Genomic DNA, 15,011 nt, shown 5'->3' with positions numbered 1-15,011 from the left:
GCATACCCGGAAGATTATGAACCACCAAAAGGTTGGTGATAAGGAGTGGTGACTTTCAGACAGGTCTAAGTTGCTGAGTGCCTGGACCAGACATCAGGAGGCTGCTCTGGGCACTTGGGGCTGGCCGCTGCTGGGGCACAGCCTGCACATAGTCAATCCTCTTGACAAAGAGCCAAATCAACTGCTGAAACCCATCAGCAGTTGTTTGTACCCATCAGATGTTAATGCCCATCCACAAAACAGGCTACAAAGATGGTATCTTAAGAGTCCTGTCTTAAAGTGCTGTCAGGATGTGGAGCTCCAGGGCACAGAGCAGCTGCCAAACTGATGCAAACACAGACCTATGGAAAAGGTGTGGCTGGGATCCTCAGACAGGAGGATTTCTTCACCCAGCTTTCCTTTTTTCCTCATGGAGACAGGGAAATGTAGACCTTTATAGTAGCATCTAGGCACTATAAATTAAGTACTGTACAAATACAGAATGAAAAGACTACTCCTAACTTAAAAAACAAACAGAAAACTTGTACGTAGACCGTTAGCAGGGATGTGGGAATGCCAAAGGATTTTTGGAAGTAGTAGGCTAAAGGTTGAGTCTACCTACAAACAGGACGACAGTTTAGATATACCCATCTACTGTGTTTTTAATGATGCAGCTGTACATTAGTGGTCATCTCGTTATTAGTTATCTAGCTATTATTACTGATAATAGAAGATGGGCTCTGTCCTGGAGCAGGGCTCTTCTGGCACTGAATGTGAGTTCAGGCTGAGCTCCCACCTGCAGAAATAACGAAAACCTTGCTACCTCACATTTTAACATCTGAAGCTTGGGCAAGATTTATGTCTCCCGGACTGGCCACCTATTAGCATTTCATAACATCTTTTAACAATTTCATTATTAAGGCTTTTCTCATTCTGTTAGGTTTCTGAAATTATACTATACTTCCATTCATGCAGCGTTTGCATTAACTTACTATGATTATTTTGTTTTATTAGATTTCATATTCATATGTTCAGTAAGGCTCTTTGCTAGAAACGGTTCTTTGAATGCTCTTGGTCCTCGGTTCATGTTGAGGGATTAACAGTGTGTTGGGGTTTCTTTATGGGGTATTTCCCTCGACCCTGTTTTTACGTAGTGAGCAGTGGTCACAGCTTAAAGGGGTTATATACATCTGGAAATTCTAATCCTCTCTAGATGACAGAAAGGAAAAGAAGTCTGAAGCTGTAATTTCCTCTGGTTTCAGGTCTCTCTCTCCCATACATGCCAGCAGCCATTTCAGAGCAGAGAAAGCCCCCTTTATTCTAACTTTCGCTGCATTATTTACTTATTCACGGTCTGCTGCGTAAGTAATTATTGCTGAAACTAACTTAATTACTTAGTAAGTAATTAAATGCTTTTGATGCATAGGAAGAAATTTTCCTTCATTAAGAAGCAACTTTGTGGCAATAAACTTTTTACCTTTGTCCAGTTACTTTATAAACGATGAGAAACAAAAGGCCCAAACTCACTCCTGTTACTTAGATGAAATATCCATTTACTTTCGATTTCAATATTGCAGTCTGCCCAGTACTTCTACTGAGCAGTGGGTCTGCCTGCACCCTGCCCTTCCAGTTCTGACAAAGATTATAAAAAAATGAACCATTAAATGATAATTCCGTAAAGTGAACAAAACACAAGAGAGTGCAGGTGAAAATTAAATGTGCAATGTCTTGTAATACATTTATAGAGGCTGTGGTTTTACTGATATTCACTCTTATTTACATTAAAGAGATTAAAGATTAAACTTATGTGTGCATGCACTCTTACAAAAGAGAAAAGTAAACCAATTCTGCGATTTTATACACACTGCTGTTGCTAGCCTTGGGCCAGGCCCTTCACGTTGTCACAGGTATTTTCAGCTACAGCTGTGGCTCTCTACAGGGCAGTTAAAGGCAGTCAACAGGTGCTCTTAAAAAAATTCCTAAAAATCAAATGAAATTACAAAGGAAAAATGCAAATTACAGGTTTATTTTCTCAGATGTCTTACAGCTACCTATACCAGGTCTGCAAATAAAGCCACTCTGGTAGCTACAGTATTTAGCATAACCTGGGACAGTGCTGAGCCTGGTTTCAGAGCGAAACCGTTGGCGCCTCTCATGATGGGAAGGCAAATAATTAAACATAGAGGATGCTGGCATCTCGCTACCTGCCATCCACAGCACAGTAAGTATGTGGTAATACTGCAAAAGCAATCAGCAACCAGGAATCCACTGCTTTGCGAGCTCAACAATAATTTGCTTAAGTAATTAATAAATAGTTTGAGTAATAAGGCCTGGCCATCCCAAGCAGACCTGTCTGAAGGAGGCTCCTTGCACGAGCAGATCCTCTCACGCTGCGCTGCGGGGAGGGGGAAAGGGAAATCGGATGCTCCTGTGGCAACACCAGCATTTGGGGGGCATCAGAAAGCGGTTTCCCTGGGGCTGCTTTGGCTTTGAGGGGAGATCTTTTGTCTCACCCTCCTGCCGCTCAGGGATGCCCACCCGGGGAAGTGGCCTGCGGTGCTCCCCATGTTGCATCTCGTGCAGGCGGGCACCGAGGGAGGGGGTACAGCAAGCCCTGGTAGAGAGCTGGGCGAAAGTCAGCATTTTCCCAGGTTTCCACCTCTGGGTCGTAGTGCAGCAATCACGCACAGCCTTTTCTTGGCCTGATACTGAATGCTTTAAGGCAAAGTAAACGTCCTTTCTACTGTTTTTTAGATGCCTAGCCCCCAGCAACAATACATGAATACAGCAACCCTTTGTGACGGTTTACTGTTTTCCTAAAACAGCTTGGAAAATTATTTCAACAAATAGTACTTTATCCCATTATAATTATCAATGCATTATTACTTACTTATCTCTTATTTTACAAGGCTTACTTAGATGACGGTAACAAGCAAGCTTCCAGGAACTGTGCACGGCAAGGAGAACAGAGGCAAGGCAAGGAAAATCAAATGTAAAAATAAATAGGAAAATTAACTTGTGGCTAGCAAAGACTGAAAAACTTCAGCTACAATTTAATAGGGTTTAAATTAATCTTGCCCAATTTAGGAATATCATTCTCCTACACACATAATTGTCATATTGCATGAATTATACTTGTTTTACGTCTCACTCAAAATAGCATTACTTTCAGTCATCGCTATTTATTTACTTTTTTAGCACACGATGATAATGAATTATATGTGTACTACCCACGCACAGTGATCGAGACTTTTCAAAGCATTGTAAGTAATCATTGCCACTCCTCCAAAATGGAAGCCATTTTATTTTAATGCGAGATATGACAAAATCTTCATTGCTGGTAAAAAAAAAAAAAAAAAATCAAGTGGTTTATTCAGAAGAGAAGGTTTTAAGCAGAGGCAAAGGGGAATGGCTGCAGAGGTACCCCCGCTCCACTCCCCCTGAAGTGAGGAGAGGGAATGCCATCATCCACTTAAACCACAACAGAAATATGCCGGCTAATTAATGAAAACTCACAGCCCACAAAAAGATCACTCCCCCTAATCCTTATCCATTCTTTAATTTTAAGATTCAAGATTATTTTCAAAAACCTGCCAGTAGTCTAAGAAAACCGAGAGCCTTTTAACTGAACACAGGTGAAAATCGGAGCTGGGAAACGCCGCCCAGTTACAGATCACTGGCTTTAATCTTATACCGACTAGTTCAAAAACCGAATTTCCTTCTGCTGTGAATTCTGCCTACAGAGTTCGTGCCGTCTGTGTTTGTGTTAATGGGAACATTACCAGGTCACAAGCAGCAAACCAAATGCTATTAGCTATTTATCCTGTTACAAGAATTATGTTTAAATACCTCAATGCTATTTCTAATCCCTATTTAATAACATGGCAAGATGCCAGCTGAACATTCTACATGGAGACAAAAATCTTATATCCTTTTAAAATTCTTACAGGGAATTACTTCAACAAAAGAGCATTATATTCTCGAACACATTATAGGTCTGGGAAAAACAGATTAACTGGTATTTCAATGACACATCCTGTTTTACACTTCACCATATGATACTTAACCTGCGACACACAGCCATGCTGTTTCAATCTAAATGCAAAAACTGTACGCACATATATAAAGTATCTGTGATTTGTGTTGTAAACAAGCAAGTAAATAAGTAAGAAATAACCAAATAAATAAGCTATTTTATGCAGCTTCAGGGAGTAGGTCATTGAAGGCTTGAGAAAATAATTTGCCAATGGCATTCCTAACTCTGACATTTAAATCAAGAGGTGAAGGTGAAAGATGAAAAGGGGGATTTGGTTTTGTGGGGTTTTTCCCCACTAACAGTATGTGGTATTTTGGTCCAAGTAGAAAATAATTCAAATGACCAGGTAAAATATTACATAAAAAAACCTGTCAGCTCCAGTGGGAACTGGTGAAGACGCGTCCTGAAAGAGCAGTTAAAAACTGGGCACAAATACCAGCAAAAACCCATTAGCCTGACAGACGGGGCTGGACTCTATTCCTTCCCTTCCCGGTGTAAATTCAAATTCAAGGCTATTCTTCGTCCTGCTCTCCCCACCACCTCGCTTCCATTCACAGTCTTTGGGAAACTATGAGAAACACAGTATTGCTAATTAAAATACAGTTTTTAAATAAAGATATACTGCATGAATCATACTGCAAACCAACTGGCCCCAGTGTCTATAGCTGTAACACTGATATTCCTCAAAACAAGGACCATCCCCGAGGTCCCGGCCCCCGGAGAGCCCCCTGCCCCTGCGGTGCTCCTGGCAAAAAGGAGGCTGATGGTTTTGCCGAGGGGGTTGGTAGCATGTTGATTTCTGTACGCAGCATACGACCTGAAATTTTAAAGTTTTTAGGGTATATTTGGATCCTGTTTGGGGTTTAATCTGCCACCATCATGGAAAGAAACTTGATTTTTTACAAAACGCTCAGGTTCTGTAATAGCTTTCAAAAATAATTTCAAAAGTGACTACCAGGTAAATGTCAATGATTCTCCAAGACACAAATGAGAATTTTTCTGAAATCTGAGTAAATGTTTAACTTCTTTGTAACTCTGCCGTTTGAATAACTCGGGAAAGGGCGTGCATTTGTGACTGCAGTCCTGCTGTAGCTTATTTCGTTCTGTAACAATTATATTTCTAGTCTATTTTGAATATTCAGATACATGCTAAAATTTCAGCATATGAAGAGGAAAAACCCAAGATGGGAAATATCCCCTTTGCACCTCTGCCTGTCTGTGAGGCTTCACGATAACCATCTCCCTGCGCATGGCACATCCTGCAGCCGGCTGGCGCGCCAGCCCCAGCCTCCTCGCAGGGGGGAGGCTGCGACGGGTGCCCTCCTCCCAGGGAAAGCCCCCAACGCCGTGTTGGTGGCAGGCTGTACAAGCTGCCGCTGTTTGCTTGGAGAAGCTAAAGATTTTTATGAAGGAATTAAAACAGTTTACTGCTGACAAGGCAGGTGTTATTGAAAGCAACTGGAATGGAGTCACTCGACTCGTTCAGGATTTTATCAGTAAATAATCAGACGTTGCAAATGGAAATGCATATAAGTCCTTATCACAGAGTGACATTTTATTATCTGAGCAAGAAAATAATCACGTAACCTTCACATGGCATTTACTTACACTCCTTGGGCACAGTCAGAGGAACATGCAATTTCTTTCTTTTTAAAAGAAGCGGTAGGGCCTCTTTAGGGGAGACACAGAGAATACAGTCAGTGATGGCACAGGAGTAAATCTCCATGCTTCACTTCCCCTTCCATAAAATATGTATAATATTTCCTTTCACTACCTTACTCCCTTTACTATCTCTGAAGAGGAGGGGCCTGTCTCTTGCCAAAAAGTATACAGCCACCAATTCAAAGCGACTTCACCTGAGATAAGCATCCTAAAAAAGTGTGGTCGTATTAAGAATTTCCATTATCACTTCTGCTTCACAATATTTAAACTAACTTCTAAAAAAGAGCCATAAATATAATTTTGCACGGATCCATATGAGACTAAGAAAGGCCAAAACGCAGAGTCCCTGGGATGGCTAACCCTGGCTGGTACCCGTCAAGGTGAAGAGCCCAAAAAGGTGGAACTGTTTGTGGAAGCGGAGCGATCGCAAGGCTGCCTAATCCTCTTCCCGCAAACAGGGCAGCAAAGTGCTGGAGAGAACTGATTTCGAATCGAAGAAGACATGGAAGAAAAAGTTGGTTTAGTACTAAAGATATCTAATAAATAGAATTAGACTTCTTTTAATCAACAAAAAATGGTTTATTTTTACTGTTAGGGATGCTAATAAAATCAAAATCCAGATTCTCAAGAGGACTGGGCATGATTTGTCATACCCATGCTGGGAAGGGGACACGATACCTTTTCATCTTTTTAATGCCTACCACATTCTGGTTTCTCAAAGCATGTGGAACAAGAGACGTGTTACCCACAAGCAGTCCCAAAATCCGTGGGAACAAGGCTACTGAATACCATTTAAAATCTACATACTGCTACGATAGGAAATAACAGCAAATAAACCATACATTGCCTAACCATAAGGTTGCTGGATATGCTTGGCTCCTTGCATTTCACCTTTCTGATGCTGTCTCACTTTGCAGGTAATCGTTATATGTTGACGGTGTCAAAGAGAGAGCAGGAATAACTCTGTAACTCTGTGTCTATGGCACTGGCTTGGGAGAGGGATGCACACTAATCTTCCACTTACGCTCCAGGTAACATAACAACCTCAATCAGCCACATCCCACATCAGTGTCCTAAGTACAGGGCTAATGACGCAGCTGCTGCTGCCTCCTCCATTTTGGCAACTGTGCCTAAACCCCCTGTGAATGAATCTAGACCTAACACTGACAGGTAATATTTCCTCAAAAAAAGCTCTTAATTTTTATTTAATGAAGACCATTTCAAAGATTTCACCTGAATATATTAATAATTTGAGTATAGTTACATTTTTCAACTAGTTGGCCAAATCCCTTTCTTCCCCTTGCCCAGAAAATCATTCACCACATTCTAATGTTTTATATTTGTGAATGCCGCGAGTCCTGTAGACTGGTTTGTTATTCATCTATATACAAACATGAATCAAGCCTCAAATTAAACAGGCAGACAGCATGAAAATTCCCAGACACAGCTGCATGGCAATCACCTCGTGCAGCAATCATCAACGTTTCTGAAGAAGGCTGCAGCTTTCCAACAGGATTTATGAAATGAAGGTTCACTTCAGCCAACCGGGGACCGGAGGCAGAAAGCAGACAAGGAAAACTTCCATCCTTGCCCCTGGTCTGTGATGATCACAGGTAGGATCAGCCTTTTAATGAAGACAAAACTGAAGGAGTAGAGGCAGCATGGTTGAATTTTGGGCAGCAGGCTGATCTCATCAGAAGTTTCTGCTGGTTTCAGCCAGCAAGAAATACAGGCCGTGCCCTAGGACTGAATCAGGAAAGTGTCCCCTGTTTAGCAAAGGGCTTAAACAGCACGTGACTTTAAGCTTGTGCTTCAAGTAAAACACATGGCGAGGTGCTTTACTGAAGCAGTGAGCTGAGAGTAAATAAAAATAGGACAAGGTCTAGGAACGTAGCTTTGAAGACATTTCCTTTATTTCAAAACTTCTTTTGCCTAAAACAAGCCTGCAAACCGCAGAGATCTGCAGTCACACTGAGAACGAATAGATGCTTAAGGCTTGTACAATCCTATGTGCACATGCAGTTTTAGGACTTCCAAAGCACGGACAAAAAGATGACTCCAAGAAGTATGACTAGATCATACCAAAACCCAAAAAATTAGATGCAACTCCGTATTTCTGATCACTGATGTCTATCTGTTGGTTTGCATCTTCCTGGAACAGGACTTGGCCTGTCAGTTGTCAGAACTGACACTGGCATAAACAAACAGAGCATGCTACTGCTTCGTTAAGCATCCCTCCAGGAGCAAAGCAGCAAAACTAATTTTGGTGTCGTTTTCAAAGCTATTCTTTAGTCAGTGGCTCCAAGGAACCTTGTTTCTTTTTAGCAGTCTAAGCTCTAAAAAGGTGACAACCTGAATGGCCAGAAAGGAAAGCATGAGAAGGAAAAATGAAAAAGATTGCACATTCAAAAAATTTGCATAGCTCTTTCAGAAAAAAAGATTGGTATCATTGCCTTTCAAACCAAAGTCTCCCAAGCGCAGTTTTATTGAAGACTGCTGGAAGCATACTCAGCTCCCAGAAGAACTGCTGCAGGTGCACCCGGCGTGCACTATAACCTAACATAACTCATAAGAGTTATGAAAGGAATTTGTAATGCCAGTTCCTCTTAAGCTGCATTAGGGAACCCGAAATTGCCATATTCCAGCTGAAAAAAAAAGTAGCTGAGAAAGGGCAAATACCCATGGGAAGGGAGCCAGCTTCCTGCTTTGTACGACAAAACAGGGAACAGAACAGCAAAATGTCTTTGAACAAACACACCTCTGCTGATTCGGTACTTTGCGTACAGCTGTATGTAGTCAAAGGCTCAAGATCACCGCACAAACAGCTAATGAACCAGCAGCCAGCAAAGCGGGGCTGTGCTGGGTTTGCTGGGCAGCCCCACAAGGCTCAGTCCCGACCAGCTTCGGTTTGATTCTGGTTTCAGCAGATCTAGCCTGCGTGGTGCTCATGCTCGGCTCCAGGGGAGGGGCTTTCTCCTGAATGATTTTTTCCTTATTCTGGGATAACTTTTGTAACTACTCAGTTATAAAAGCAGACAGGTCTCATAGGCAACTGGAAAACAGAAAATCTGAAAGAATGGTGGAGGGAAACAACGTATAAAAAAATTACAGGATTTTAGTGGCAGCAGTGTGGCACCTGAGAAAAGCTCCTACTTTTGAAGAAGGTAGACAAAATGTAGCTCGAGAAGGAGAAAACCAGAGAGTGACGAGAAAGGAGCAGATGTGTTCCTCAGGGAAAATACAGTGTGCTTTTGATGGAAAGTGAAATGCAGCAGCCCTGGTAGGGATGGGGGGAAAGAAGGGAAAGAGAAGCCATCTGTTTCCTACCATTGCCCAAACCATACCAAATGCTTCCCTGCTCATTCCACAACAATTTCTCCTTCTGTAGCATCACACAAACCCAACGCGCTCACCTTTGGCAAGCTTTGGGTAGTTCCCTTTTCTTGGATAAATATCCAGTACCTAAATTTCCCCCAAAACTGCTTTTCATCCATAAATACAAAGCTAGCGTAACTCCACACACACAAATCTTTACTTTTACCTTCCTGAGGTCATCTAAATACTGGGCTCCTACAGTGAATCTACACTAAAAAAGGACAGTAAACACCTGTCTACTTTCATTTTGATACAGGATGTCAGCTATCCTCCTTATAAACTGTACTTACCGAACTGATTTACAGACTGATTGCACTGATGAACAAAAAATCAAGGTCTTAAGCACAAATACCTACTCAGTGATTGTGCTGTAAGTGTTTACGTCCAGCATCAGGTACAGCACAGAGTCCACTGAACGGTCATACAGGCTAGGAGGTTTTTCCAGGGATCTGAGTTCCTGCTGCCCATGGACTTCTTACTTACAGCACTCAAGGCCCAGATGTTCAGTTTATACTTTAAATGTAAGTTATATATAAACCACAGACCCATCACATCACAGAAAAGGAGATTCTTTTTTGTGCTCTAGTATGAAACACCCATTACCATTTAAGTTGGATACGTTAACTGTGGTGTTTGGAGGCACCAATGCAAGCACCTGTTATTCCTATGTCTCTACTCACAGCAAGGCTTTTACTTTCTTGTTCATCAGCACTTTTGATAATTCAGTGCAGCTCCAAGTGTGTCAAGTCAGTCAAGCACATCTCAGGAATGGTGCAAGGAAATTCCATATCAGTAAAGTAACCTTGGTCCCTGGTAGGAATGAAATAACTCTCTGAATGAAAATAAATGACTTTGATTTAGAGACCAAGAACGTCACAAAACTGAATAAAGCCTATTACTTTTCATTGGATAAAATCTATTACCTTAGGCTCATGGTCAGCTTTTACCATATACCATTTAACCCAGAAACTAAGCAAGAATTGTTTTGGAAGATGAGCAACCTCAGAGAAGGCCTTGTGCTGAAGCTGGGTTGTTTGGCCGACTGTGTTCAGCACTTACAGATAAATCACTATCCCTAGAAATCTTTGGAATGATGAAATCTGCAGTTGTGATTCTAGTGTTTAAGTTTTCTATCTGTAAGAAAATTTAAAATTGATTGGTAGGCAACCTTGGAGGTTTGTTTGGGTTTTTTTTTAATTTAGAAATAAACTCTTAAGCCCTACATAAATGTTTAAATTCCTTAAAATTAACGGAATCATTTTGGTGAGAGTTCTGCTATATTCAAATAGTAAGATAAATTTACGTCATTTACAGACATCTTCTGACAAATAAAGGGCTTTTGCCACAGAAGGAAAAAAAAAAAAGCCTACATACACCATTGACCTGAAGACCAGCAAGCAAGCTTCAACATCCACAGGGTGTCTTACCCAGGGTGCCAGATACGCTTAGCTGAATTACCAAAGACCGATCGGAAAATGTATCTGGATGACCTTTGCAGGCATTTGACTTTGAAACACCAGAAACATCAAATATTACTATCTGAAGGAAACGTACAGCACATGTTGTTTCATAGGAAAATGGAAATCAAACAGGCACCTAGTGAAACCCTCAAAGCAATTTTGATACGGTCTTGCTCTTACAGCCAAGGAGTCTTAGTAGTTCAGCTTCATTAAGGGCACAGTTCAGTTGCCCAAACACAGATGTCTGCCGTCTTTGGCGATGCCTTACTGTACCCTGTCCGGCATCGAGCTACTGGTCCAGAAGGATATTATCACCCACAGATGCTGCTAACCCTGCTAAGTGCTAGAGTATCTCAGATAGCACGAGATCTCAACGTTGAACCCGGGGTGTCCAAGTTCAAACTACATAGCACTGCATAGCAACCCAAATAAGCTTAAAAGCACAATTGCTGGTACCCATGCTTGTGGAGCTAGCAGGTATTTTGCCACCCACCTCACCATGGGAGGCACGAGGTGACACGGTATTCACAATATTCAAATACATATATGAAAAATTAAATGAACCAATGCAAAGCAGCAGGAAGCAGAAGAGAAAAAAACCCAAACCTCTAAAAAGAACAAGCTTGATCAACAACAGTAAAAACAAGAAACACTGCTCGTCACACAGTTATATCTGAAAAGTTTCCTTCTGATGGCGATGCTTCTGTTTGTTATTCTCAAAGTGTTATACTGAAGGACTACCAGGTACTTTAACGTCTGCCAAGTCTAGTGTAATGCTCCCTAGCAGGGAAACTGCAAGAATCATTCAATCACTACTACTGTATTATTTTCTTGTGAGTTTTCTCCTATTATGGGACTTACTTTTAACATTTCTCTGTATTTGTATAGTGCTATCAAATCACAGCACCGACCTCCTATCCTAGCACTGTTTAAATGAACCAATGCAAAGCAGCAGGAAGCAGAAGAGAAAAAAACCCAAACCTCTAAAAAGAACAAGCTTGATCAACAACAGTAAAAACAAGAAACACTCCTCATCACACAGTTATATCTGAGAAGTTTCCTTCTGATGGCGATGCTTCTGTTTGTTATTCTCAAAGTGTTATACTGAAGGACTACCAGGTACTTTAACGTCTGCCAAGTCTAGTGTAATGCTCCCTAGCAGGGAAACTGCAAGAATCATTCAATCACTACTACTGTATTATTTTCTTGTGAGTTTTCTCCTATTATGGGACTTACTTTTAACATTTCTCTGTATTTGTATAGTGCTATCAAATCACAGCACCGACCTCCTATCTCTAGCACTGTGCATGCAGGCACAGATAACAGACAGACAGTCCCCACCTTGACCATTTACAAGTAAGCCAAAAATCAACAGGCAGGTGAAACAAACAGAAATAGGGATGAGAAAGAAATTAGGGTCATACTGAACAGGACAAACAGTGATCTCAGTATTTTAAACAGCCTAATCACTGCCCAGTTTCCAGTGGCATTACAGAAGGGTAGAATTTTAAATAGAGGTTTGAAGAAGGTCGGGGAGCTGATGGATAATATATTTACAAGGAAGCCCCCAGCTGCGTGGGAGAAAGTAGACAAGGTGCTTGCTGAGAAACGCAGCAGAAGGGTCAAAGAGGTCAGCACCACTTGCAAAGTAGAGGCAGGTGTCCACATCTCCAAAGCACGTAAGAGCTAATAGGCAGGCATAGAACAGTGATATAATAGAGCATAAGAGGGGTGGTCACGTGCATTAGAAACATGCATGTGAAGGGAAGTGTTTCAGGCTGGAAACGAATGTTTGCATTCAGTTTGGATCGTCTTCTCACTTCCTTAACCCTTGAGATTTAGCACTTGCTCAGGGAGGAGCATCATGTCTGTGGACCACGTGCTGTGGTCAGACACAGACACTCAGTAATCCCCAAACACCAGAGTTCACACCGTCCCACGTTGGAATCCACTCTCCCCCTTTTTCCCATCAAAATACATCAGCACCTATTTAAGCATAGCATTATTTATGTGCTCTTAAAAACTACTTTAAGCCACCACAGAGAACTTCCAGTCTCTCCCTTTTTATATATCCTTTCCTGCTGCCAAGAGAAGGGCAAAAAGATAGCGAGTGTGTCTCCAGGTGACAGCAAGAGCAGCATGAACGTGAACTCTCCCGACAGCAAAGAGAAGTGCTTCTCATTTCCCAGCACTGTGGCCCTGGCACATTTTGGTGAGTGGGGAGATGCTGAGCTCTCCAGTAGGCATTTTTTTCTTGCATTGAACTGGAGGAACTCGTGCCAATCCCAAACTAAAAAAAAAATAATAATCTAGCTCCCGGTAAGGTAAAATATTCAAGCGTTGTAATACTCCACTGAAATCATTAGAAGAGCAGCTGTAGTATTTTCAAGGTGTTCTTAAGTTACTAATGCTAAGTCAATCATGAAAATGTTCCTTCTTCTGTCTTTATTAATTCATAAATATTTTCAAAAACCATGCTTAATCCTAATATCCTAATCCTAATATTTGGACTACAGAGTCACAACAGATGCTCTTATTATAGTGTGCTCTCTAATTTTGGCCACGTTGTTCTTCCATAAAGCATATACCAATAATGCACAGGTAGCCTTTATGACTTTAGCCCTCTGCCACTCTCCGGCATTCCCTGATGGATATAAGAGCATAAAACAAGAATAAATAAGTTACAAAAGTGTCCCTGCAAAGATCTGTGAGCCAGAAAGTCCGTAAGTCATCTCTGCCAGGCTCAACAGTAACAGCTCCTGCTGTTTGACACAAAATCAGAGATTTCGGCTCCAGCGTTATCATCTAGCTACTGTACACCAACCTGACATACAGAGTTGCCTTTAGACCACAGAATCCGTCCCAGCCTGCGTGCTAAGGAATTGCTTAAACTGGGGGCTGGCTGGGGAGCGTTCACACATCACAACATCAGCCATTATTATCATTCATCTTTCCAGTGTAGCATTATCCAGCACGTCCGACACTGCTATGTGTAAGCCTCAGAGCATTCCTCAGCCTTTTTCAAGTAACGATACTTCAAAGGAGGCTCAGCCTTGAAGAAAAGGAGTGTGCACTGAGTTGGGATAAATCAAGGCATAAACATTACTTCAGCCCTAACCCCCGTCACCCAGAGGGCTGGCAATGAGTTTTTCTTTCACGGTTAATTCCAGCTGCTACAGAAGCAGCCTCGGCCAACTCAGGAGGTGCACTATTTGCATGGGAGGTATGGCTTGTAGTGGAGGTCCCAAACGCCTTCTGCTTCCCTAGTTTTAGTTCCTTAGTGCTAGGTCTACTCTGAGAAAAATATTGCACCCTGCTCCACACTTTATTTAGTCCAGAGAGGTCAGAGAAGAGGGAAGAAAAACACCTTAGGATGGTTTCTACACAGAGAAATTTCACATCTGGTATTTTGTCACTGTGAACAGATGCTGTTTCCATGCCAAGTCCCACTGATTTTGGTGGGATTCCGGGCACAGGCTAGGAAGAAACTCTAAAGCTCTATACTATAAAATACGAGAAATTAGTTTTAAGACCATTACAGTTTTTCTCTTTTTTGTCCATTTCCCTCTAACCTAAGTCTTCCCTGCCCAAACATGCACAAACTGGACAATTATAAGGGATGCTACACGGCTGGGTAGTTTACTGTCTCTCTGAATCCAGCCTTGCCAAACTTTGGGGCAATTGTCTAAATGTTGACCATAGTTCATGCTGGAAAATCCCAGTATCACATTTTTGAATGATATTTTCCAGTTTCTTCAACCTCAGCCCCCACGATGTGCCGAGCGTCCTTCTTACTGTGTTCTGAAGATCTTAAAATCCCTTGAGAACTCCCTATGTCACAAGTCGCAGCCAGCAATTCCAAACAGATGCTGCTGGGTCCCAGCCCCAGTGAAGAGGGCAGAAGAGAGCCCCTGAGTCCACCAAAACTGAGATCCCTGCATACCCTTTCCATTTAAAGCTAGAGAAACCTCAAGTAACGCAGCACAGAGCCCACAAGGGAAAACTATGGGGGAAACCACTTTACAGGTCAGGTCTGTGCTTCTCTGGGTTCTGGGTTGAGTGGTTCCACCCGCTCCCAGGGCTGAGGAGACGGGCAGCACTGGCCTTCAGCCACCGTGCGGGAAGCCCTGTCCCGTCCTGCCTGCCGCCCACGGAAGGAATGAGGAGCCAGAGGCAGGTTTATTTTGGGCGTTAATAACCAGAACACCTTAGTCAGGCTGACTTTTGCCTGCCAGATTTAAATGCCACTCATCACAGGAGCTGCCCGGGGCTCCTGGAGGAGGGGAGGGTCGCGAACCCAGGTTTCCCCAGCAGCCCCTCACACCCTACCTTGACGAAGAGAGAGATGTCGTGTTCCTGCTTCTCCCCATCCTCCTCTTCCTCCTCCAGGGCGGCCGGCGAGCCCGTCTCGTCCTCCTCGTCCTCCACCCGGCCCCGCACGCCGTTCAGGCTCGGATCTGCCGCATCCCACTCGCCGCCCTCGGGGCCCGGGGCCCCGC

The 15,011-nt window shown here is 42.6% G+C and overlaps 1 protein-coding gene across 1 annotated transcript in view; it reads right to left on the bottom strand.

The window, feature by feature from the left end:
• CLIC6 (chloride intracellular channel 6) overlaps positions 1-15,011 on the bottom strand; it is a 41,740-nt gene that overhangs the window by 16,553 nt on the left and 10,176 nt on the right. Inside the window, exon 4 of the mRNA XM_019473036.1 lies at positions 14,842-14,991. Coding sequence (XP_019328581.1) covers positions 14,842-14,991 — 150 coding nt within the window. The remainder of the gene's footprint in view (positions 1-14,841; positions 14,992-15,011) is intronic.

This window comes from Aptenodytes forsteri, unplaced genomic scaffold (genome assembly GCF_000699145.1).
Source record: "Aptenodytes forsteri isolate BGI_AS27 unplaced genomic scaffold, ASM69914v1 Scaffold2, whole genome shotgun sequence".
Classification (NCBI taxonomy): domain Eukaryota; kingdom Metazoa; phylum Chordata; class Aves; order Sphenisciformes; family Spheniscidae; genus Aptenodytes; species Aptenodytes forsteri.
The sequence above is the reverse complement of the archived record's forward strand: the minus strand, read 5'-3'. Positions and strand labels throughout refer to the sequence as shown.